The 23,290-nt window shown below is 46.8% G+C and overlaps 1 protein-coding gene and 1 long non-coding RNA gene across 3 annotated transcripts in view; one reads left to right on the plus strand and one right to left on the minus strand.

Annotated features, from left to right (window-relative positions):
- The window catches only part of LCMT1 (leucine carboxyl methyltransferase 1), a 50,286-nt gene extending 32,658 nt beyond the window's left edge, over positions 1–17,628 (minus strand). Inside the window, exons 1-2 of one of the 2 annotated variants that reach the window (XR_013968429.1) lie at positions 17,381–17,628; positions 45–136 (exon numbers count right to left, since the gene is read on the minus strand). Coding sequence is in view for 1 of the 2 variants with exons in the window: in XM_080830519.1 (XP_080686645.1) it covers positions 45–136; positions 17,381–17,490 (202 nt within the window). In the remaining variant the exon portion in view is untranslated. The remainder of the gene's footprint in view (positions 1–44; positions 137–17,380) is intronic. The other variant, XM_080830519.1, reaches the window with a different exon arrangement.
- A 249-nt stretch (positions 17,629–17,877) lies between these two features.
- LOC308359117 overlaps positions 17,878–23,290 on the plus strand; it is a 29,090-nt gene continuing 23,677 nt past the window's right edge. Inside the window, exon 1 of the long non-coding RNA XR_013968375.1 lies at positions 17,878–18,100. This is a non-coding gene — a long non-coding RNA (uncharacterized lncRNA). The remainder of the gene's footprint in view (positions 18,101–23,290) is intronic.

Raw genomic sequence — 23,290 nt, forward strand, 5'->3', positions numbered from 1 at the left:
CTCTGGGCTGATGAGGGGACATTGGGAGGGAGGGGGTCACTTGCCTCTGTTAATTTCGGGGGCCTTCCTCTCCTTAGACAGTCTTACAAAGTGCTGAATGTATGGATCATGCCAGTAGCCAAGGCTTACTGCAAACCTAGAAGGGAGGAAAGGAGGCAGGTGAGTCGAAGTCAGTAGGTTCTAGCCCAATTCTCAGGAACCAGGTCAAGGACAATCAGCTACCTCCAAAGACCAACACAGGAACGTTTCATGCTCTATTGCAAATCTCAGCAGACTCAGCCATCTGTCTTGGTGCTCACACACACGGCCCCTCATTGCGCCGCCCCTCCCCGGCGGCCATTTCTTCTCTCTCTTTGCTCATGTACCTAACTCCCTTCCCAGGACCCTACAGAGCACAGAACCTCACCTCATACCTCACCTAGAAGACCTCCCACCATTTATTCCCTCAGCAAACTCGCTGGCAAGAGCCAGTCAGACAACTCTGCTCGACCACAAGTTCTGTGTCCATAGGAAAGGAGATCCAAGATTGTTTCCTAAAACTCACGAATGACTACTTAAGCCTTTCCCCCGGCTCTGTATTAGGTACCAGTCCTTCCACATCTCTCAGGCAGGTCATAGTGGGAAAACCAGGAACCAATAAACACAACAGCTACAACCTAGAAAATGGTGCACTAGCTGAACTCTGGTCTACACAACCTGGAAAATGCTATGGTAGCCCAAACTCTCCCCGGTCTATATTACAAGAACTAAAGGTTTAGTGTTCTAAACCAGGAGCTAAAGCCCAGATTACCAGTGGAGGTCTTCTGCCAACTGTAAGGAACCAGCCTTAGGAAAACAAGAAGTAGTGGAAGGATCCTGGATCCCCAAGGTCATGTGAAGCCATTTTGGCCCTTGCCCTCAATGGGTATCTGGGAATTAATAAATGTCTTTATCACTGAAACTAAATGGAGGGGCTCCTGGGTGGCTCAGCCAGTTGAGCGGCCAACTCTTGGTTTTGGCTCAAGTCATGTCTCGGGGTCCTGGCATCGAGCCCAGCATCAGACTCCATCCTCAGTGGAGAATCTGCTTCAGGATTCTCTCTCCATCTGCCCAATACTCTCAATCAAAGAAATAAATCCTTTCTTAAATGTAATAAATAGATCAAATGCGGGACGCCTGGGTGGCTCAGTTGGTTAAGCAGCTGCCTTCGGCTCAGGTCATGATCCCAGTGTCCTGGGATCGAGTCCCACATCGGGCTCCTTGCTTGGCAGGGAGCCTGCTTCTCCCTCTGCCTCTGCCTGTGCTTGCTCACTCTCCCTCTCTCTCTCTGACAAATAAATAAATAAAAATCTTAAAAATAAATAAATAAATAAATAGATCAAATGCAGTTGGCCTTCTGTTACTTACAGCCTCAAACATCCTAAGTACTATCCTGAGCACATTACCTCGTTTCCATTCGCTTGATGAGTAAGATGAAAGGGGTAGGGTGTGTGTGTGCGTGTGTGTGTGTGTGTGTGTGTGTGTATGTGTGTTTTCACCCAACTAGGCTCTGAGTTCCCAGAAGCAGATAGACATCATATGTTCTCATCATATACACTGACAAGGGTTACTCCTGCCCTGACTGTGGTCTGTGCTAATCCTGTACATGTCCCTACCAGTCTCCCACAGACAGCCATGTGCCCACTGCAGCAAATACCCATAAGGAAGCATGTACCTTCAGCTACACAAGGCAGCAACTCAACACAGAACCACACCAAGTATGCACGAAGGGACACAATTACCTACAAGCCCAGACTGTCAAGGCAAACTGACCAACAGAGTTTTACAAGGGTGAACACACTCCATTGTCTAAAACAGTGCTTTTCAAACAATGGATTATGACCCACCCATGTCATAAAATCAATGTAATAGTCTGCGAATCCCCAGCTTAGAAAATGCAGACGACAAGAGTGAAACAGAAAGTATCAGTACGCATTAAGAGTTAAAGATTGTTTTGTGAAGCTGTCGTTGAAATATGTGTTCGCGGTATAAGTGCCATGAAAAATCTCTTCTCCAACCAAACCAAACAAAATAGACTCTTCAACACCCAAAGAAAACTGGAGATTGCTAGAGGGAAAGTGGGGGGAGCGAAACTGGTGATGGGGAATAAGAGGTACATATTTCCGCTTATATAAATAACTCACAAAGATGAAAATTATGTTAGGAATATCATCAGTAATATTGTATTAACACTGTACTGTGACAGACGGTGACTATTTGTAATCATAGTGAGTGCTGAGGAACGTATAGATGTGTCAAATCACTATGCTGCACACCTGAAACTGACATAATGTTGTACAGATGAACCATACTTCAATAATTAAAAGAGAAAAAAGTGTGTTCTCACTGTTGGTGGTTTGAAGAGCACTGTCCTCAAAGGCATCATCTAGTGCCCTCTAGTGGTAAGAGCCGTATCTGCAGTTGAGAAGAACCACAGACCAGTGAGAATAGTCCTCAAACGCGGATGTTAGGAAGGAAGGGGCCTTTCCAATGACCTGGTCAAACCCTGACATCCAGGGCAAGAACCCTTCAACAACACCAAGCCACCGCCTGAGCACGCCCTACAAAGAAAGCACTCGCTCCACCGCTGAGCAGCTCTACCTGCTGAAAAGCTGACCAAGCTGCCTTCCTCTAGGAGCTCCTCCCTGGACTTCCTACTGCCCTCTCCTGGATGACACGGAGCAGCTTCTGTATTCGCCCTCAGCTAACACTACTGATCCAGACAAACAATACTTCTTGAGTGTCTGCAAAGTACCAGGCATTGGGGATACAGCGGGGAACCCGGGAAGAGACAGAGACAAAGTAAGAGCTTCTGCCGGATGAAGGACAACAGCATGGGGGATGAAGGACCTGCATCAGACAAGGTCAAAGGGCAGGCCTCTCTGAAAAGGGGGGGGGCTGCGTGGCGTCCCACAGAATTGGAGAAAGCTGTGCAGAAGGCACTCTGGACGGGACCAGTAGCAGATAGAAATGCTCTGGGCAGGAAGCGCCTTGGAATGTTCCAGTAGCAGAAGGTAGGTAGGGGGGCTGAAGAACAGCAGAGGAACAGGAGAAGCCTCAGAGATATCTCGTGTGTGTGTGTGTGTGTGTGTTTTAATTTGTTTAAAAATTTTTCTACACTACCCATATGCTACATTTCATTCTAAGACATCAGTTGTAAGACTGAAAAAAGAAACACTACCAGTTTGTTAATGTTTTTCTTATTGCTTAGAATTTTGGTTTTCTGCTTATGAACAAGCTGTTTTAGACTTATTTGGAAAGAATGAAAGGCTTCAGATGATTGGTAAGAGTTGGTTAAATTCTCCCTTTCAGTTGGTTTAAGTCTTTCCCTTTCAACATGATTGGTAAGAGTTGGTTAAGCCTTCCCTTTCCACACAACATTGACCCTCACGCTGCCAAGGGCACTGGCAAGGCTGCCTTTCTCAAGACATGGCAATCATCACCTCTCAGATTTCTTTCCACGATCCGGAGCCACCAGATGTAGGCTGTGCTCCTGAGTCTTTCTTGATCTCATCAGAAGGTATCAATGGATGGTTCTCGAATAGCAATCAGGATTTGTGCTCCTTCTTCAAATGGCCCATAAGTGGTACGTGGACTGAACCAGCCAGGGGCTGCAGGTGCAGTGGTCCAGCCATACCACAAGGAAGACTGACCACATCCACATGCAAAGATAATGACAACTCTAACACGATGTGCCAGTGACTGCAGGACACAAGAAGAATGAATTAGGGGTACCTGGGTGGCACAGACCGTTGGCCCACCAACTCCTGGTTGTGATCGCAGAGTCTTGGCATTGAGTCCCCCGTCTGGCTCCACACTGGGCATGGAGCCTGCTCCATGCCTTCTCTCCCCCCTCCCCTCCCTATGACCTCTCACAGGTTCTCTCTCTCTCTCTCTCAAAAAGTTTAAATAAATAAATAAATAACTCCCAAAGAGCCAAAAATCTCAGATCTAGAAAGACCTTTCTCAGTCTTATTTGAATCAACTATTGCTTTTAAAATGTTCATGACGTTCACAAACCACCCGCTCCATTTAACATTCCTTTAAGTCAACTCACTCTCTACGTACTATTTTCTTGTAACACACCCTGTAATAAATACCTTCTAAAACGTACAACATCTATCTGGGTGCCACCTAAAGTCATCTCACATTCCTCCCGTGGGAAGCACGGATCCGCTCCAGCCACCTGTCCACTCAAGCAGCGCTGCCTGACGCTCCCCTATTGGCAGGACTGTCACCTGCAACAGTGGGAACTTGCCAGGAAGCCTGTGACCTGCCCTCCACCGGTATTTCTTCCTCTGAGGGAAGGAGAAGGGGCCCCCCTCGCTCTCCCTGCCAGTGAGGGTCGAGGCGGGGGCTCCTTCATTTCACTTCTAATCAGCACTCATGAGTGCTGGCTACAACGCAGGCATTATTCCACATGCTGGACAAATAGGAACACGTACCACCCTCAGAAGCCCCCTATGTGGAAGGCACTGCTTTACAGAGGTCAAGGTCGTTTCCTCAAGCTGTGCAACCTTGGATGAAACTTAATTCTATTGCCTTTCAAACCTATTTACCCACTTGGACTGTGACCTTCCCCCCAACACTTCAGTTGCTGAAATGATGTCTGTGTGTATGCATGTGCGTATATGTGTATTTATAAGCAATGTATGTACATACACATGTACCTACAATATTTATACCTGCAAGTACAAAAATCAATTCAATAGTCTCAGCATCAGTTTTTGAGTTTGGAATTTTAACTGCATGCTGCATACTGGTCTTTAAGATATTGCTCTACCTCTCATTTTTAATTTTATCTTTGTTCTTTTGCATGGACTAGTCTCATTTTTTGGTTTCTATTTCCCATTGGTTTTATGCTTGGTTATAAATGGGAGGCAGGAAGCAAAGTCTTAAGGGCAGTAGACTTTGCACCTGCACAGACTTTGAGTCTGTTTCCCTTCTTATGAGCTCTGTTGCTTTCCTCAGCACATCCGCAAGGCGTTACGTGTTTAATCACATAAGGAAAACAAAACAAAACAAAATAAACCCCATGAAAAACAGGGGTGCCTGGGTGGCTCAGGCATTTAAGTGTGACTCTTGATTTGGCTCAGGTCATGACCTCAGGGTCGTGAGACAGAGCCCCGCATTCAGGCTCCACATTCAGCGCAGAGTCTGCTTCCTCCTCTCCCTCTGCCCTCCGCTCCCCTCGCTCTCACTCTCTTAAATAAATAAATAAATACAATATTTTAAAAACCAGAAAACAACAGTGGGCCTCAATTAACTAAGACCCATAAGCTATCATCTCCTCTCAAAGGAAGCTACTGGTATTGTCTTCCAGCTTCATCTAACAGCCAACGACTTCACAAGGATTGAAAGGATCTAAGATCGACTTTCTCTGTTGCAAGGAGTCCCTGAATAGTCTGGGCAAGACCTTAACTGAAAAAGAATCAACATTTACGACAGAGTGAATAAGGAGAAGCCAATCAGAGACTTCCCGTGGTACAGTGTGCCTATCTGACTTAAACAAACAATAAAAAAAAAAAAAGTTGGCATAGGATAGAATAATGGGGTGCCATGGATATGAATAATGCTAACATATTTCAGAAAAAATTAAACACTTAAGAACATGTATTCTGAATATATTCTCCCAGTCCGTCTTGCCTGTTAATTTTCTTAGTGTATCTATTTTTCTGTTGTAATTAGTGCTGCTGGTGTTCTGTATATGAAAGATTGACCTACCTCAAGGTTGTCAAGATATTCTCCCATGTTTTCATACAAATGCCTTCTGGTTCTAGCTTTTTTTCTTATTAAATATTTCTTTGAGAGGGGGAGAGAGCGCACACAGGGGGAGGGGTACAGGGAAAGAATCTCAAGCAGACACCCTGCTGAGCATGGAGCCCGACACAGGGCATGACACTGGCCTTGATCTCATGACCCTGATATCAGGACCTGAGCCCAAAATCAAGAGTTGGACTCTTAGGAGTCTGGGTCACCCAGCTGCCCTGGTTTTACTTTTTATAGTTAGGTTTATAATCCATCCCAAATTAAGGTGTGTGCTCAGAATCAGGTAGGGGTCAAGGTCCGTATTGTTTCCGCCTGAATATCATGCAGAATTATTCATTAAAAAGACTTCCCTTTCCCCCACTTAACTGACTTAACACTCTGGGCAAAAGTCAATTGACAATACTTGTGCTTGCTCTCTTTTTGGACTCTATTCTGTTAAACTGACCTAACTTTATGCCAAAGACATTGACTACTGTGACTTTACTATCAGTCTTAAAATTCAGCAAGAATAAGCAGTGTAAGTTCTTCAACTATGTTCTTTTTTGAAGAATTTTTTGGCTATTCCAGACCCTTTGCCTTTCCATACACATTTCAGAATCAACTTCTTCATTTCTTCTAAGGAAAAAAACAAAAGGCCAGGATTTTGACTGGGATTGCATTGTTTGCAAGAATCAAGCTGTGAAAAACAGAAATCTCGACAACATCAAATCTTCTGATGCATGAACAAAGCATATCTCCCAATTATTTCAGTCTTCGTGAATTCCTCTCAACAATGTTTTCTACTTTTCTGTATAAAGGTGTTTCTTATCTTCCATGAGATTCATTCCTAGCTAGTTTCCTTATTTTTTGTTGTTTGTTTCGTATGTAGGCTCCACACCCAGCATGGAGCCCAAAAAAGGGCTTGAACTTATGACCTTGAGTTCCACGCCCGAGATGAAATCAAAACTCAGATGCTTCAACAAATGAGCCACCCAGTCACCCCAACCAGTTGATGTCTTAGATGCTACTGTAAAATATTTCAAATTTTCATTTTCCTATCCATATATATTTACAATGCATCTACCTGACAAAGAATTCCTATCCAGAATATATAACAAACTCTAATAAGTCAAAACCAAAAACATTAACAACAAAAATGGACAAAAGACATGAACAGTTTACAAGAGATGTGGGAATGCCCAATAAACACATGAAAAGGCACCTAAGATCATTCATGACCACACTATTTCACCCTCACTGACAACACAGAATGGTAACAAGGACGCTGAGCAACTGCAGTGTCACTATATTGCTGGTGGGAAGTGTAAACTGATCAACCACTTTGGAGACTAGGCTAGTACTTCGATATATCCCCACCCCGTGACTAAGCAATCCCACTAACAATTTCTGTTTCTTTTTAAAAGATTTTTATTTATTTATTTATTTACTTGACAGAGAGAGAGAGAGAGATCACAAGTAGGCAGAGAGGAAGGCGGGGTGTGGAGAGCCGACTCCCTGCTGAGGACAGAGCCCCATGCGGGGCTCAATCCCAGGACCCTGAGATCATGACCTGAGCCGAAGGCAAGAGACTTAACCCACTGAGCCACCCAGGCGCCCTACCCCAGTAACAATTTCAAGAGAAATTTAAGACTTCTGTAAGAATGTTTATTGACCAAAAACTTGGTTTAATTAACTTGGTCATTAAACTTTGGTTTAATGACCAAAAACTTGGATACAACGAAATGTCTAATCATCAGATGAACAGATGAACAAATCGTGGTATATGCACACTACATACAAAGGAGGAAACTACTTTATACTGACGAAGACTCTTTCCTTGACCAGACTCTAGCCAGACTGCTCTGAGCCCTCTTCTCAAACCTGCCTTATCATATACAAACTTGAACAAACATGAACATAGTTTCTAACAGCACCAGGTCCCAAACCTGCGACACCACCAGTCCCCCTTAGTGCCTGCCTGAGGAAACTCAAGGCATCTACTGTTTGTTCAATCAACACTGAAAAGTCAGGCCCTTGTCTCCCAGTGAGCAAATACAAGTGGTTTGATATGGACCAATACCTATTCTACTTTTTGTAATGTGTTACTTCTCTGACGTTATTTGTCCCTGGCCTTACTTCTTCATTCTCTCCTTAAAATGCCTTCTTACAAATGGAGGTGGAGTTTCATTCATGTGGGACTCTTTTCCTGATTTCTACAGTTATTACTGATTAAAATCCCTCCTCTCCACTATAACCAGCATCAGGCTTTCTTTATCTTTGATAAGTGCACACAACATAGATAAATCTCAAAGAACGGGCTGAGTGAAAGAAGACAAAGGAATTACATATGGCAAGATTCCATTCACACGTTGTTCAAGACCAGGCAAATCTAATCTACCATAGATCCTGAAATCAGAAAATGACCAGCGGCGGTAAGGAGACTAACTACAAAGAGATACGAGGGTAACTTCTGGAACTTCAGAAACACTTTATGTCTTGTGTTTGGGGCTGGGACACACAGTTGACCCTTCAACAACACGGTGGTTAGGGGTACCCATTCCTGTGCAGTCAAAAATCTGCATGTAAATTCCATCTCTCCCAAAATTTCACTACTACTTGCCTACTGTTGAGCAGAAGCACTACTGGTAAAAGAAACAGTTGATTAAAGGTATTTTGTATGGTATACGTATTATACATTGTATTCCCTCACTAAAGTATGCTAAAGAAAATACTCAGAAAATCATGAAGAAAATACATTTGCATTACTGTACTATGTATACCGGAAAATCTGAGCTGAGATCAATACTCACACACATGTAAGTGGACTCATGCAATTCAAATCCATGTTGTTCAAGAGCCAGCTGTGTACATTTCTTAAAGCTCATCAAACCAAACACTGAAGACTGAGCATTTTCTTTTATACATTATCTCCTCTCCCCTGCTCTCCCACCTCCAGTCTCTTTCTTCCTTCCCCTCCCCTTTTGTCTTAGAATACCTGGGGAAATTCTTATTTTCTTTTTTTTTCTCTTAAGAAGGCCACGTGCCCACATGGAAAGCAACATGGGCTTTGAACTCACCCTGAGATTCTGACCTAAGCTGAGATCAACACTCACACGCTCAACCTGACTACGTCACCCAGGCACCCCTACCTGGGGAAATTCTAAAGGAGGAAAAAAAAAGATGAGAGATGTGGCTGACCCTCCAAGTTCCCCTTTCAATATCCACCTACCTGTACTTCCTTAGTAAGAGGACCTCAATTTTTACGAGGTACCAATCTGTCCTGTGAGAAATTCTCCCCTCCCACATGTTCCTGCAGCTAGGGGTAGGGCCACATGCCTAGTTCTGGCCAATGACATGTATGTTGAAGTTTACACGATAGGGTTTCCTGAAAAGCTATTGCTCTAACAGAATTAGACAAGTGCCTTTTGTCAGTGTCCCTTTCTTTTCTTCCTTCCTAGAGTACAGTGGCTCAAATGAACTAAGAAAACAGTTCCCTGGCACGAACCTATTCTTACTCTGAGAAGCAAGCTATGGGACCTCTCAATCAATTCATAACGAAGTGACATCACAAATCAAAAGGTTTAGGCATCAAAATGAAAAAAGCAAGTCCAACTGGAAGTGAAGAAGGATAGACACATGGCTGTGTTAAAATATAGGTAAGAATTTGGTATCTAAGTGATGTTTCAAATCCATGGGGGATATAGACCATCACTAGATGGTGTAGGGACAAAAACGGCTACTTTATATCATACAAAATAATAAGGATAGATAAAATGATCTAAGCAATAGAAGCCAAAACCATAAAAGTGCCAAAAGAAAATGAAGTACTGGTTGAAAAAGGTCTTTTAAAGCATCATCTAAAAGCCACAACCCATGAAGTTAAACTTTCAGATTTGGCAATATAAACATTCGGAATGAAATGTATCATGATAGTGACCCGAAGGGGCATGTGCACCCGAATGTTTATAGCAGCAATGTCCACAATAGCCAAACTATGGAAAGAACCTAGATGTCCATCAACAGATGAATGGATAAGGAAGATGAAATGAAATCTTACCATTTGCGACGACATGGATGGAACTAGAGGGTATTATGCTTAGCGAAATAAGTCAATCGGAGAAAGACATCATATGATCTCCCAGATATGAGGAAGTCGAGAAGTAACATGGGGGTTTGGGGGGTAGGAAAAGAATAAATGAAACAAGATGGGATCGGGAGGGAGACAACCCATAAGAGACTCTTAATCTCACAAAACAAACTGAGGGTTGCCAGGAGGAGGGGGTTAGGGAGAGGGTGGTTGGGTTATGGACACTGGGGAGGGTATGTGCTATGGTGAGCGCTGTGAAGTGTGTAAACGTGATGATTCACTGTATCATGAAATGTTTGGTACAAGCGAAACTCAAAGACAAGAAACAGTTTGGGACAAAATATTGCACCAAGTACAGAGGCAAAGGACCACCATCCTACATATACAAAGTTCTTACAAATCAATAAAAGGGGCACCTGGGTGGCTCAGCCTTTGGCTCAGGTCATGATCCCAGGGTCCTGCTCTGGAGGAAGTCTGCTTCTCCCTCTCCCGCTGCCTGTCACTCTGCCTACTTGTCCTCTCTCTCTCTCTCTCTCAGCCACTCCCCTTGCTTGTGTCCATGTGCTCTCTCTCTGTCAAATAAATAAATAAAATCTTCAGGGAAAAAAAAACCCAAAATAAAAAAAAAAGTCAATAATAAAAATATAAATAACCAAAAAGACAACCCAGTGGGAAAATGCCAAGGAGAGAGGGTTCATATAAAAAACTATCAGTGACAGAGACCAACTAAAAATACTCAGTCTTACTACTGATTATAAAAATATAAACTTAAGGGGCACCTGGGTGGCTCAACAGGGTGAGCATCTGACTCTTGAGTTTGGCTCAGGTCATGGTCTCAGGGTTGTGGGATCCGGCCCTACACAGGCTCTGTACTCAGCAGAAACAGATTCTCTTTCTCCCTTTCCTCCTTCCCCTTCCCCATTCTCCCTCTCTCTCAAAATACAAAGAAGTCTTTTTCTACCAGCCAGCTGACAATTTGAGAGACTGAGATGATTCTGTGAGAACATCTCATTTACCATGGGTGAGAACAGAAACTGACATAACCTTTTGAGGACCATTTTGTAGAAGCTTCCCCCCTGAAATCCATCTCACTGGGAAATTCAAACACACATGCAAAAATGTTCATCACAGCCCAAATAGCCATGCAAATGATGAACAGAAATATCATCACATAAGTACAACCACACTGTGGAATACCACTCAGCCAATTAAAAAAAAAAAAAGGAGGCAAGAAATTATATGCCCACTTTATTTAAACTAGGTTACTGGGTGGGGGAAATGTATTCACTTTTGTCATTGAAAAAGTTAATCCTGAAGGGGCACCTTGCTGGCAGTTGGAAGAGCAGGTGATTCCTGATCTGGGGGTTTTGGGACAGAGATTCTTTAAAAATAAATTCTTTAAAAATAAAATCTTTTTAAAAAATGAACTGTAAGACGAAAGTAATAAGTATTCTAGATGTGAAACCATTGTTTTTCATGATTTTTTTTTCCAAAATTTAATTAATTACCTTTTGGAAAAAATGGGGGGAAGGTGGCAAAAATCCAGAAAAGCCATGATTTATTCCATTTTCTTGATGGGCAAGTTTGGCAGCTAATTTACCCTCACCAGAATATCCTCATTCTAGAGTGACATGCCTTCTCTGGGGAGGGAAAGCAGCAGCCCCCACCTTCAGAACATGTCAGGTCAAAATCTCAACCCTGTTCTCTGGCTGAGCTGTGTAGATGTCAACACTGTGCTGGGAAGGAAGGCCTAAGCCTCCGGAAAATGCCGCCTATGCCAAGACGTGATCCTGTGACCCACTTGCACGTCAACAGTGACATTTTTCAATGCAGCTGACATCAGATTAACTTCTGGAATTCTCACAACAGAATTTCAGTCTTACAGCCCCTGGACTGCATTCTAAAACACATAGACCACTAAAAACCAGTGAAACAGAACATGACAATTTGGAGACCTCATCAGGAAACAGAATCTTCAGCATCTACATTCAGCTCCTCTCACTCTGCTGGCTGAGAAGTACTTACTGGGGTCTACAGGGCACGAGGCACTGAGACACACATGGTCCCTCCGGGCACCATTATTCCCACGGGGTAGATAATCATTAAACAAGATGTCTGTGTTGCAATGGGACTGACTGCCACATGCACAGAGAAGAGAGAGTGGGCTGGACCGTGTCTGCAGGTGTCAGGGGCCTCCGGAGGGAGCCGCATCTGACATGAGCTGGAAGAGCCAGAAGGCTGGGCACCTTCTTGCCTCATGGGCCTCACCCACATCCAATCTGTCAGTACATCCCATCAGCTCTTCCTTCAACATGTACCCAGACTCGGGTCGATTAGCAGCACTTCCACCCCTACGACCCCAATCCAATCTGACAGCATGTCTTCTCTTGGAATATTCCAGTAGCCTCCTAAGTGATCTTCCTGCTTCCACCCCCACTGTTCTCAACAGAGAAGCTGAAGTGATCCCAATGAAACCCAAGTCAGGTCACCTCATTCTTCGCTTCAAAATCCCCCCTGACAGTTGCTCCCACCCCAGGTCCCTAACATCTCCTTCTCCCTCACTCTGGCCTTGTCATTCCTGGAACAAGTCAGCCCAGCTCTCTCCATGGAGGCCTTCCTACTCCCCGTTCCCTCTGCCAGCGATACTGTGCCCACAGACAAGCACAGAGCTCACTCCCTCACCTCTTGCAAGGCTCTCCCCACCGTTGTCCTCAGGGGGCCTTCCCTGGCCATCCCAGCTCAGACGACAGCCCCTTCCAACCCTCCTACAGCACCCAGCACCCCCTGACACACTAGATTCCTTGCCTCTCTGTTTCCCGGCTGCTTCTCTCCCTGGAAGAAAGGCTCGCTAACTGCTCCACCCCGGTCTGTTTGGGTCCCATCCAGAACTGCAGGAGAACCGTGCCTCCGGCAACTGAGCAGGCATTCAACAGAGAATGTGGAGTCACTGCATTCATCTGAGGGGAGATGAGAGCTCATGAGGGTTGGGGAGAACCTAGGAGGAAGCAAGACTGAAGAGGGAGGATGCAGCAGCCGTGCAGACACAGAAGGAACATTTGCGTCCACCTCCAATGGCAACAAGAAGCCATGACCCTAGGCAGGGTATGAATGAATGGGGCTTCCACAAATCTCTGGATTCCAGGGGAGATGTCCTTGGGGGAGGTAGGAGTACCAGGAAGCTCACCAATCACACTAGCACCATGGCTCAGACCACAAATGACCATAAATTGGGCTGAGAGAGCAGAAGGAGAGGTGGAGAAAAGGAGGTAGATCCCAGAAATATTTAGCAGATAAAATCACAGGTCTGCGTGAATGACCGCAGAAGAGGGAAAAGAAGTAAAAGCAGAGTTCCAAGATAACTCTTCCCTTTTGCACATGGGAGAAGAAGGACAGAGCGGTCCCATTCCTGGAGTTCGGAGGGGGTGCTGGTGAAAGGGATCTTCAGTACAGTTTTGGAAAGATTGGATTTGTGATAACTCTGAGACGTCCAAATGCAGATCACCGGTCCGCAGCAGGAGACCCAGGGTACCGTGGGAGGATCACGAAAAGCAAAGAGAGTCATACCACGCAGTGCAGATTCCACCTTGGAGCTGATGGGGAATCAAAAGCTTTCCAGTAACACAGTAATAAGAGAAGATGTGGGATTCCAAAAAGATCACCCTGGCCAGAGCAGGAGCATGTGGTTGGGAGAGGGAGCTGGACAAGAAGCAGGTAGGATGAGGAGGACATGTTGCAACACAGCAGGTAGGAGAAGGGACCTCAGCCAGGGGTGTGGCCACACGGAAGGAAAAGGGAACAGATTTGCCCTTTGTCACCAGTGCAGCTCCCACACAGCTCCTGGGGATGGTTGAAAAACCAGAGCACGTCACCTCCTCGACTTGGAACCCCTCGGTCCTCCCACATTTCACTCTCTTGACAGCCTCTCCAGACCACTCTCTTGCTACCCGCTCCCTGACACAATGTCAAGTGCCACTGACACAGCCCTGGGCTTCAGTGTCCAGGCTAGTTTTCCCTGTCTGGCAAACACCTGTCTTTTGAAGACTTCCCTCCTCCACTGGGCAAGAAGGAAGAGCAGTGCTGCCATCGAGGAGGCGGCCTGGTACCCTGAGCAAGGCTGCACGGCTGGTAGGAGCGGGCCCGGCGCCTACAGAGAGGCCACGTGGTTCTGTTTGACACAAAGGACCTCGAAGAACAGCAGCACGAGGTGACCTGGCCGTGGTGAAGAAGGGAGACAAAATAGGCCCACTTCCTCTCTTGTCCAAACACACAAAACCAGGTTGTCGTGCCCACCACAAAATACCAATCATCCTCTTTCCCGGCTCATACTAGTGAGCGCCTTCCTTCTGAATGACACTGTTCATCACGCTACTCACACCTCCTTATAGAAAAGACTGATAGAGCTAGCTAATCCCAGAACTATCTCGCCTCCTGTCAGCACTCAGTCCAGAGCACACCCCTGCTTCCTTGAACAGTCCCAAAAACATCCGCCCAAAGCCCAAATCCTGTATGTTCTTTTGAACACCCCTTTCTCACTGATCAGCCCCACAGTTCCCAATATGTGGGTTCTCCCCCACGATGAGTAACGAACCCACTGTGTTTAAGGACAGGTGTGCTCCCAGTGGCCTCTGGGGAGGACCACTACCACGGGAGGAAAGGATGGTTCCCTTTCTTGGAGGGATGTTCATGGAGTTCCAACCTGAAGGTTCCCATCTTCTCTGTGAGGTACTACCCATCCCAATGCCCATGGTACATAGAGAATGAAAGAGGAGGGCGGCGTCAATCACAGGGTTGAGGAGAGTGGGAAAAGTCTGCTGGAAGGATTCCGGAGAGTGGGAAAGGGAGCTGCCCAGAGAACCACAGAATGGGGGAGCTCCATGAGGGCACAGGGGAGGTTGGTTGGCAAGAACTCACAGTCGTTCTGAGCTGCCCTGCTGTGTGATTCCCACCATCAGGATTCTAGGTGAACATGGATGCTTTCGTTCCCCCAGGGTTTGGGGTTTACTCGGACAAAAGGCAAGGGCGGTAGAAGCATTGCCAGGACAACCGCTGAATCATGGGCTGGGAACTCTAAGCTCAGCTGACAGTTCACAACACTGTTAGTCCCAGGAGGGCTCTGTACTGAAGGAGGAAACACACCAAACCTGCAGCACCCTAGGTCGCCTGGGAGGCTAACTGGCTTTCTTAGCATTATTTTAGGAATTTTTCACCACAATCTATTGAGGCAGGAACCAGCGTGATCCACAGCGAGGACTTCATCCCAATGACATTCAGATGGAGGGAATTCAAGGGGCGCAGAGATGGCCCAGTTGCTTGAGCATCTGACTGTTCATTTTGGCTCAGGTCATGATCTGAGGGTCACAAGATCAAGCCCCACGTTGGGCTCCACACCCAGTGTGGTCTTTACAGCCCCGGACCTATCCCAGAAGATTCTGACTCAGTGAGTCTAGAGGAGGATCTCAGAATCCTCCTCTTTTTTCTTTAAAAAGCCCCACAGGCTCTGCTGATGTGCCCTTTGGCCTGGGTGACTACCTTAGAGTCTCTGCAATTCCAAACCCAAACTTCCCCTACAATGTGTAGCTGTCTGCAGAAACAGGGGGGCATTGGAAACGGAGGCAGAGAGGAATGGAGAAATTATAAAAACCTTCCCACAGAGAGTCACGAATAGGCAAGCTCTACTTACACTATTTCTCTCTCCTTTTGCTGTATCTGAGTTACTCCACAGTTGATGCACTTTTTTTTAAAGTAACCAAGTTTGCACAAAGTGTTACCAACAATTAAATAAAGCCTCATTAACAACTTTTCAATAAACATAATTGTAATATGCTACTGAAAAGTATTTTCTTTCTCTCTGATCATTTCAATGACACATCAGATTCCCTTAGCAAATAAGTCAATAAGAGAAAAATGATTTTTTTAAAGATTTATTTATTTATTTATTTGTCAGAGAGAGAGAGAGAGAGAGGAGCGAGAGTGAGCACAAGCAGACAGAGTGGCAGGCAGAGGGAGAAGCAGGCTCCCTGCCGAGCAAGGAACCCGATGTGGGACTCAATCCCAGGACACTGGGATCATGACCTGAGCCGAAGGCAGCTGCTTAACCAACTGAGCCACCCAGGCGTCCCAAAAATGATTTCTGATTCAACAGTGCTACACATGTGGTCAACAGCACCTACAAACTGGAGAAGAAATGAAGTTGGGTCGAAGCCATTTCAGTTCAAAAATACACCACAGATAACCTAAAGTCTTCAGTACTTATGTATGTATTTATTTATTTATTGAATCAAACACCACCAACACCTACTACACGACAGAAATGGCTCCAACTGTTTTATTAATGTTAAATATCATTTCATCATTTCATCTTTACAATCATCTATGAAGTGGGATTACTATCAACCTCATTTCTAAGATCAGGAAACTGAGATGAAGAGCGCTTTAGTAACAGCTCCTAAGTGGCAGCGCTGGGATCAGCTTGGCTCTGGACTCCACGGTTTAAATCACTATCCTTAGTCTCCAAGCACCTACAAAACCTGCAAGTCTTAACACCAAACCTTGCTTTTCCCAACCCTACAATCCCCACCTGGTCCCAATTCCAAGAACATTCCCTCAATTCCTTTAATACTGCACACTCCTTCCCTGCTCTAACTGAAACCAGCCCCCCCCCACCCCGCCCCTCTGTGTTTTGTTTTAGCTCTCTGTTCTCAGGTTAAACGTCATTCCCTAAATAACTCTAATGCACGGCTGTCCTCAGCACTCAAGGCAAAAAGGTAACGACGAATTTCACGGGTAATTATTTGCTTCCTGTCTTGTCCAAACACGGGGTGAGTACCTCAGACACCTCAGTCCTAATTACCATGTGTTCCCAATCACTGAATACTCACCACCCACCCAAAAGGAAGGGCCCACCACAAAGTACACTCTCAACAATTTCTGCTGAACGAACTACACTCCAGCCTCGTGCTTGCCAATATGTGACACACATCTGTGCTCACAACGCTGCCCCACTACACCCCTGAGAATGTAGACTCCGGGGATTTTCATCCAAGAGCTCTGAAAGTACTGGCTCTGTGCAGCAATATTACCTGGTCCTGGGCTCGCACTCCCTCCGACCCCCCGGCCATGATTGGCCTGATGTCAGGTGCACAATGGGGATCCTGACAACCCACAGTGGGATGTAACCTACTCAAGAGGGAGAACCCGAACTTCTCCCCCCGTCAACACGACACTTACTCCCTTCACGCCGGTCTTCCACCAAGACCTTAGCCCCAAGAAGACTGACACCCCGTCTGCCTGGTTCCGGCCGCATCCCCAGTCCCGCTTTCCCCAGGCCCGGCGCACAGCACAGGTAGATGATTAACAGCTCCATAAATGCAGCCCCCGCTCCGGGCTCTTCACAGGTTGGAAACGAGGCGCGCACGAGGTGACGGCTACCTTTTGGGGAACGAGCGTGCTCCTGACACACAGGCCCGCCTCCCACCGAGGCCCCAACCCCGCGGGGACACCGGCCCCGACCCCGCGCCCCGAAGGCACCTCTTGCACATAGAAGCATCTTCACAAGTGCCGCGCACTCCCTCGTCGTCTGTGTCTGTCGAGGCGGAAGAACATGAGGGGAAAGCGGAAGTCCTCAAGCTAGTGGCCATGGGCGTGGAGGTTCCGGGATGCTGTGTCCACCGGGGACATGGAAGCGGAGATCCACAGACGCGGAGGGAACCAGCCAAACGCCGAAAAGACAGGAGAAATGGGCTGGGTTCCACCGCTCTCAGCTGGCGCGGCTCAATGACGTCACTCACGTCAGACACCAGAAACCTTCTTGCTCACTGGAGCGTCGATCCAGACGCTTATTGGCCCGGGTTTTTTTTTTTTTTTAACCTGCTCGGCCGGCCTCTCGGGTCACTGGATAATTCTTTTGTTCCCACCCACACAACACGGAAGCTCGCTCAGGCGGGAGGGGAATTGTCCAATCAGCAGCTGGGAAGACGCGCCAATGAGCAGGAAGGTTGTTAGCGTAGCTGACGGGAGCGGCGTCCCTGAGCCGGCGGAGCCAGTCCTTCTCACATGCGTCTCCGAAGCTGGCGGCTCCGCTCGGTATCTGTGGACCCCGCTTCCGTCTCTCCGCGGAGCACAGCATCCCGGAACCGCCGCGTGCAAGGACAGTGGCCTGAGGACGCCCTCTTTCGCTTCCTGCTTTTCTCCTCGATACAGACGACGAGGGAGTGCGCGGCGCTTGTGAAGATGCTTCTTTGCTCAGAGGTACCTGCGGGGCTCGGGGTAAGGGGCCGGCGTCCTCTGGGAGCCGGGGCCTGGGTGGGAGGCTGGCCTGTGTGTCAGGAACACGCTCGTTCGCCAAAAGGTAGCCGTCACCTCGTGCGCCCCTTCTTTCGCAGCTGTGAAGGGCCCGGAGCGGGGCTTCGTTTATGGAGCAGCTAATTATCTCGCCTGTGCTGTGCGCCGGGCCTGGGGATAGCGGGACTGGGGACGCGGCCTGAACCAGGCAGACGGGGTGTCAGTCTTCTTGGGGCTAAGGTCTTGGTGGAAGACCGGCGTGAAGGGAGTAAGTGTCGTGTTGACGGGGGAGAAGTTCGGTTTCTCCCTCTTGAGTAGGTTCCATCCCACTGCGGATTGTCAGGATCCCCATTGTGCACCTGAGGTCAGGCCAATCAAGGCGGGGCGGGGGGGTGGTTCGGAGGGAGTGGGGGCCCAGGACCGCGTAGTATTGGTGCACAGAGCCAGTACTTTGCAGAGCTCTTGGGTGGAGGCCCCTGGAGTCTTCATTCTCAGGGTTGTAGTGGGGCTCTTTGTGGTGGGCACTTCCTTTTGGGTGGTAGTGGGTGGTGATTGGGAACACATGATCGATAGGTCTGACAGGTGTCTGAGGTACTCACCATCTGTTTGGACAAGACAGGAAGCAAATAATTACCCGTGAAAGACATAATTACAGTTTTTCCTTGAGTGCTGAGAAATACAGGGTGTGGTCGAGTTTGTAATTTGGAAATAATGTTTCAGCTGAGACAGGAAGTCTAAGACAAATGGTAGATGTGGGAGGGTGTTCCATTAGAACAGGACAGGAGTGTGAACTGTTAAAAGAATTGAATGTCCTTGGGGCACCTGGGTGGCTCAGTGGGTTAAAGCCTCTGCCTTCCGCTCAGGTCATGATCCCAGGGTCCTGGGATGGAGCCCCATATCGGGCTCTCTGCTCAGCAGGGAGCCTGCTTTCTCTCTCTCTGCCTGCCTCTCTGCCTACTGGTGATCTCTGTCTGTCAAATAAATGAATAAAATCTTAAAAAAAAAAAAAAAAGAATTGAATGTCCTTGAGGCTGGAGCCACGTGGGGACTGTAGGGTGGGGAAAACCAAGGTTTGGGATGAAGCCTTGCGCTTTCTGTAGGTACTTGGAGACTTAGCATAGTGATTTAAACCATGGAGTCCAGTGCCAAGCTGATCTTAGCTTCGCCACTTAAGAGCTGTGTTACTGAAGCACTCTTTATCTCAGTTTCCTGATGGGAGAACTGGGGATGATAATCATCCTACTTCATAGCTGATTGTAAAGGTGAAATGGTGTTTAACGTTAATAAAAGACTTAGAGCCGTGTATGACATGTAATAGGTATTAGTAGTGGTCGATTCAATGAATAGATAAATACAGAAGTTTTGAAGACTTGGGGACAGTCTGTGGTGATATGTGTGAATTTAAATGGCTTCGACCCAACTTCATTTCTTCTCTGGTTTGTAGGTGCTGTTGACCACATGTGTAGCACTGTTGAATCAGAAATCATTTTTCTCTTATTGACTGTCATTTGCCAAGGGAATCTGATGTGCTACTGAAATGATCAGAGACAAAGAAAATACTTTTCAGTAGCATATTACAGTTATGTTTATTGAAAAGTTGTTAATATGGATTTATTTAATATCTGCTGGTAACACTTTGTGCAAACTTGGTTACTTAAAAAAAAGTGCATCAACTGTGGAGTAACTCAGATACAGCAAAAGGAGAGAGAAGTAGTGTAAGTAGAGCTTGCCTATTCATGACTCTCTGTGGGAAAGTTTGTATCATTTCTCTGTTCCTCTCTGCCTCGTTTCCAATGCCCCCCTGTTTCTGCAGAGAGCTACACATTGTAGGGGAAGTTTGGGTTTGGAATTGCAGAGACTCTAAGGTAGTCGTACCCAGGCCAAAGGGCACATCAGCAGAGCCTGTGGGGCTTTTTAAAGAAAAAAGAGGAGGATTCTGAGATCCTCCTCTAGACTCACTGAGTCAGAATCTTCTGGAATAGGTCCCGGGCTGTAAAGACCAGGTATGTTTGCCATGTGGATGCGTGTCATGACAGCTTTTTTGGCACTGGGCTTTCCTTCATTGGAACCACATGCAAGAAGATTGGGAGAATCCACAAGTTAATGTTTGAAACCATTTTGCAGGGCTCTGTCCTTTAAGTTCCGTGATTTCGTGATCTGCATCTTCACTGTGGTGTGTTAAATCCTTAATCCTTGTCAGAAAGTCATGTTATTGATAACATGGGGATTCCTTGCGTGAATCATGGACAGATCCCTTTCTGCCCCAGTCCTCTCTTTGGAATGGGGATAAGAATGGGAACCGGCCTTTGGGATGTAAGGATTAAATGAGAAACAGATCCACGGCAGTCAGCACAGGATCTAGCACAGAGTGAAGCCTTCCACAAATTATTATTACTACTTTGGTTTCCTTCCATTCTTTTTTTTCTTTGTAGATATGACTTATTCATTTATTTTAGAGAAAGAGTGCAGGCCCCTGTGACAGGGGTGGGCAGGGCAGGCAGGTAGAGGAGGAGGGGAGGGGAGGGGGAAGAATCTCAAGCAGGAATCCGCAGTGGCTGTGGAGACCGATGTGGCGGTGGATGTCACGACCCTCAGGTCATGACCTGAACCGAAATGAAGAGTCGGTCGCTCAACGAACTAGGCCCCCCACGAACCCCTCGATTTCCCTCCATCTGAATATTACTTGGTGGCAGTTACTATGTCCTACTGTGCATCAGGCTGGTTCCTACCTCCCCGGGTTACAGCCAGGTTAAGAAAGCCACTTAGCCTCCCAACAGTCCTAGGATGCCTCTGTTTTGCTGTGTTCCCGCCTTCAGTACAGAGCCCTCGTGGGGATAGCCATGCAACGATTTTTGCCTGAGAAGACCACTGGGAGGACTAGATGTGGAGCGTTCCCCCCAGTGCCAGGCACACAGCAGGTGATCAAGACTGGTAGTTCGTGTCAGCACCAGGTCACCGTCATCAGTGTCATGACCTTCATCATGGACTGGTGCTCTCACTCCTACCATCCTGCAGTTAGAACTCTTCTTTTGGACATATCGGGCTTATATGTTATTATAGCCTAATAATTCCATTTGATTCAATAGGAATCTTTCAAGCACTTACCGTGATCACCAACTCTCCTGACTCCCGATCCCTCTCTCTTGATCTTCCCATCCTGCTGTTCCCTTCAGGCAGTTCCCTCTTTTTTTTCCTGGGACCCCCAACCCCCAACCCTTCCCTGTGTCCTGGGAAATTAGTAGTCCATAGCCATTTCCTCCCTCTCTTTGTTTGACCCTGGCCCTTCTTGGGGGGACATCTGTTCCTGAAACCCCCTGAGGTGCTGTCTGTGTTCTCATACCCCGCATTGTTCAGGATTCGGGGGGTTCAAGGTTGGTGTCCTCCCTCTTCTTTGCCCCCATGCCATTTCTTTATGATCCTTGGTCCCGGTAGAGCACACTGGCCTCCTTCTCATTACTATTTTCTCCCTTCCCCTTGGTTGTTCACCTAATTCGTTGAAGACTTAGGTTCCAGGCCACAGCCTTCTTGCCATCGGCCTGGGTGGCCTCACTGTGTGCATGGAGGACCCAGCTTCCACACAGGGCACTCATTTTCTCAAGCGCCTACTTTGGTGTGATCACTTCTGCCACCACTCCCAGCGTGGTGCCCTGGATTTCCACCCTGGTGCTGCACCACCTGGCACATGAGCATTGCGGCTCCTTTCAATCCCAATCTCTTCTTTCCGGTGTGTTCCATTTGTTATTTCTGCTCTGCCGTCTGTGTGCTCTTCCCGAGGACCTCCTTGGATTTCTCTGTCCTTTAGATGCTCCCTCGAGGCTCTCATCTCTATGCTGAGCTTGGAGTTCCCAGCCCATGAGCCCGACTGGGGGCTTGATCCCAGGACTCTGGGATCATGACCTGAGCGAAGGCAGAGGCTTAACGACTGAGCCACCCAGGTGCCCTGTATTTTTATAATCAGTAGTAAGACTAAGTATTTTTAGTTGGTCACTGTCACCAGTAGTTTTTTTTTATTTATTTGTTTGTTTACTTATTTATTTCTTTATTTGACAGACAGAGACCACAAGTAGAGAGGCAGGCAGAGAAAGAGTGGGAAGCAGGCTCCCTGTTGAGCAGAGAGCCCAATGTGGAGCTGGATCCCAGGATCCTGAGATCATGACCTGAGCTGAAGACAGAGGCTTTAACCCTCTCAGCCACCCAGGCGCCCCAACACTGACAGTTTTTTTTATATGAACCCTGTTTCCTTAGCTTTTCCTCACTGGGTTGTCTCTTTGGTTATGTTTGTTTTTATAATTGACTTGTTTTTTTTAATTTTTGAGGTTCTTTTTTGTTAAGATATTATTTATTTATTTGACAGAGAGAGCGCGCGACACAAGCAAGGCGAGTGACAGAGAGAGAAGGGACTAGTAGACAGAGTGACAGGCAGAGGGAGAGGGAGAAACAAGTTCCCTCCAGAGCAGGGAGCCTGAAGCAAGGCTGCATCCCAGGACCCTTGGATCATGACCTGAGCCAAGGGCCGAGTCACCAGGTGCCCCTTTATGCTGACTTTTAAGAACTTTGTATATGTAGGATGGTGCTCCTCTGCCTCTGTTCTTGGGGTGGTATTTTGTCCCAAACTCTTGCTCATCTTTGAGTTTCGCTTGTACCGAACATTTCGTGATACATTTCATTCTGAATCTTTATGATGACAAATTTGGCAGTCTGACTTCATGGCTTGTGGCTTTTAGATGATGCTTTAAAGGACCTTGTTCAGCCAGTCTTACATTTTCTTTGAGTACTTTTATGGTTTTGGCTTCTATGGCTTAGACTATTTTATCTATCCTGATTATTATTTTTTTATTTTTTATTTTTAAAAAAATATTTTATTTATTTATTTGTCAGAGAGAAGGAGAGAGAGCGCACACAAGCAGGCAGAGAGGCAGGCAGAGGCAGAGAGAAAGCAGGCTCCTTGCCGTGCAAGGAGCCCAGAAGGGACTCGATCCCAGGACCCTGGGATCAACGACCTGAGCCGAAGGCAGCGGCTTAACCCACTGAGCCACCCAGGCGTCCCTATCCTTATTATTTTATATGAGATCGATCGAGTTGCCGTTTTTGTCCCTACACTATCTAGTGCTGGTCTATATCCCCCATGGATTTGAAACGTGACTTAGATACCAAATT

Source organism: Martes martes (genome assembly GCF_963455335.1).
Source record: "Martes martes genome assembly, chromosome: 18".
Taxonomy (NCBI): Eukaryota; Metazoa; Chordata; class Mammalia; order Carnivora; family Mustelidae; genus Martes; species Martes martes.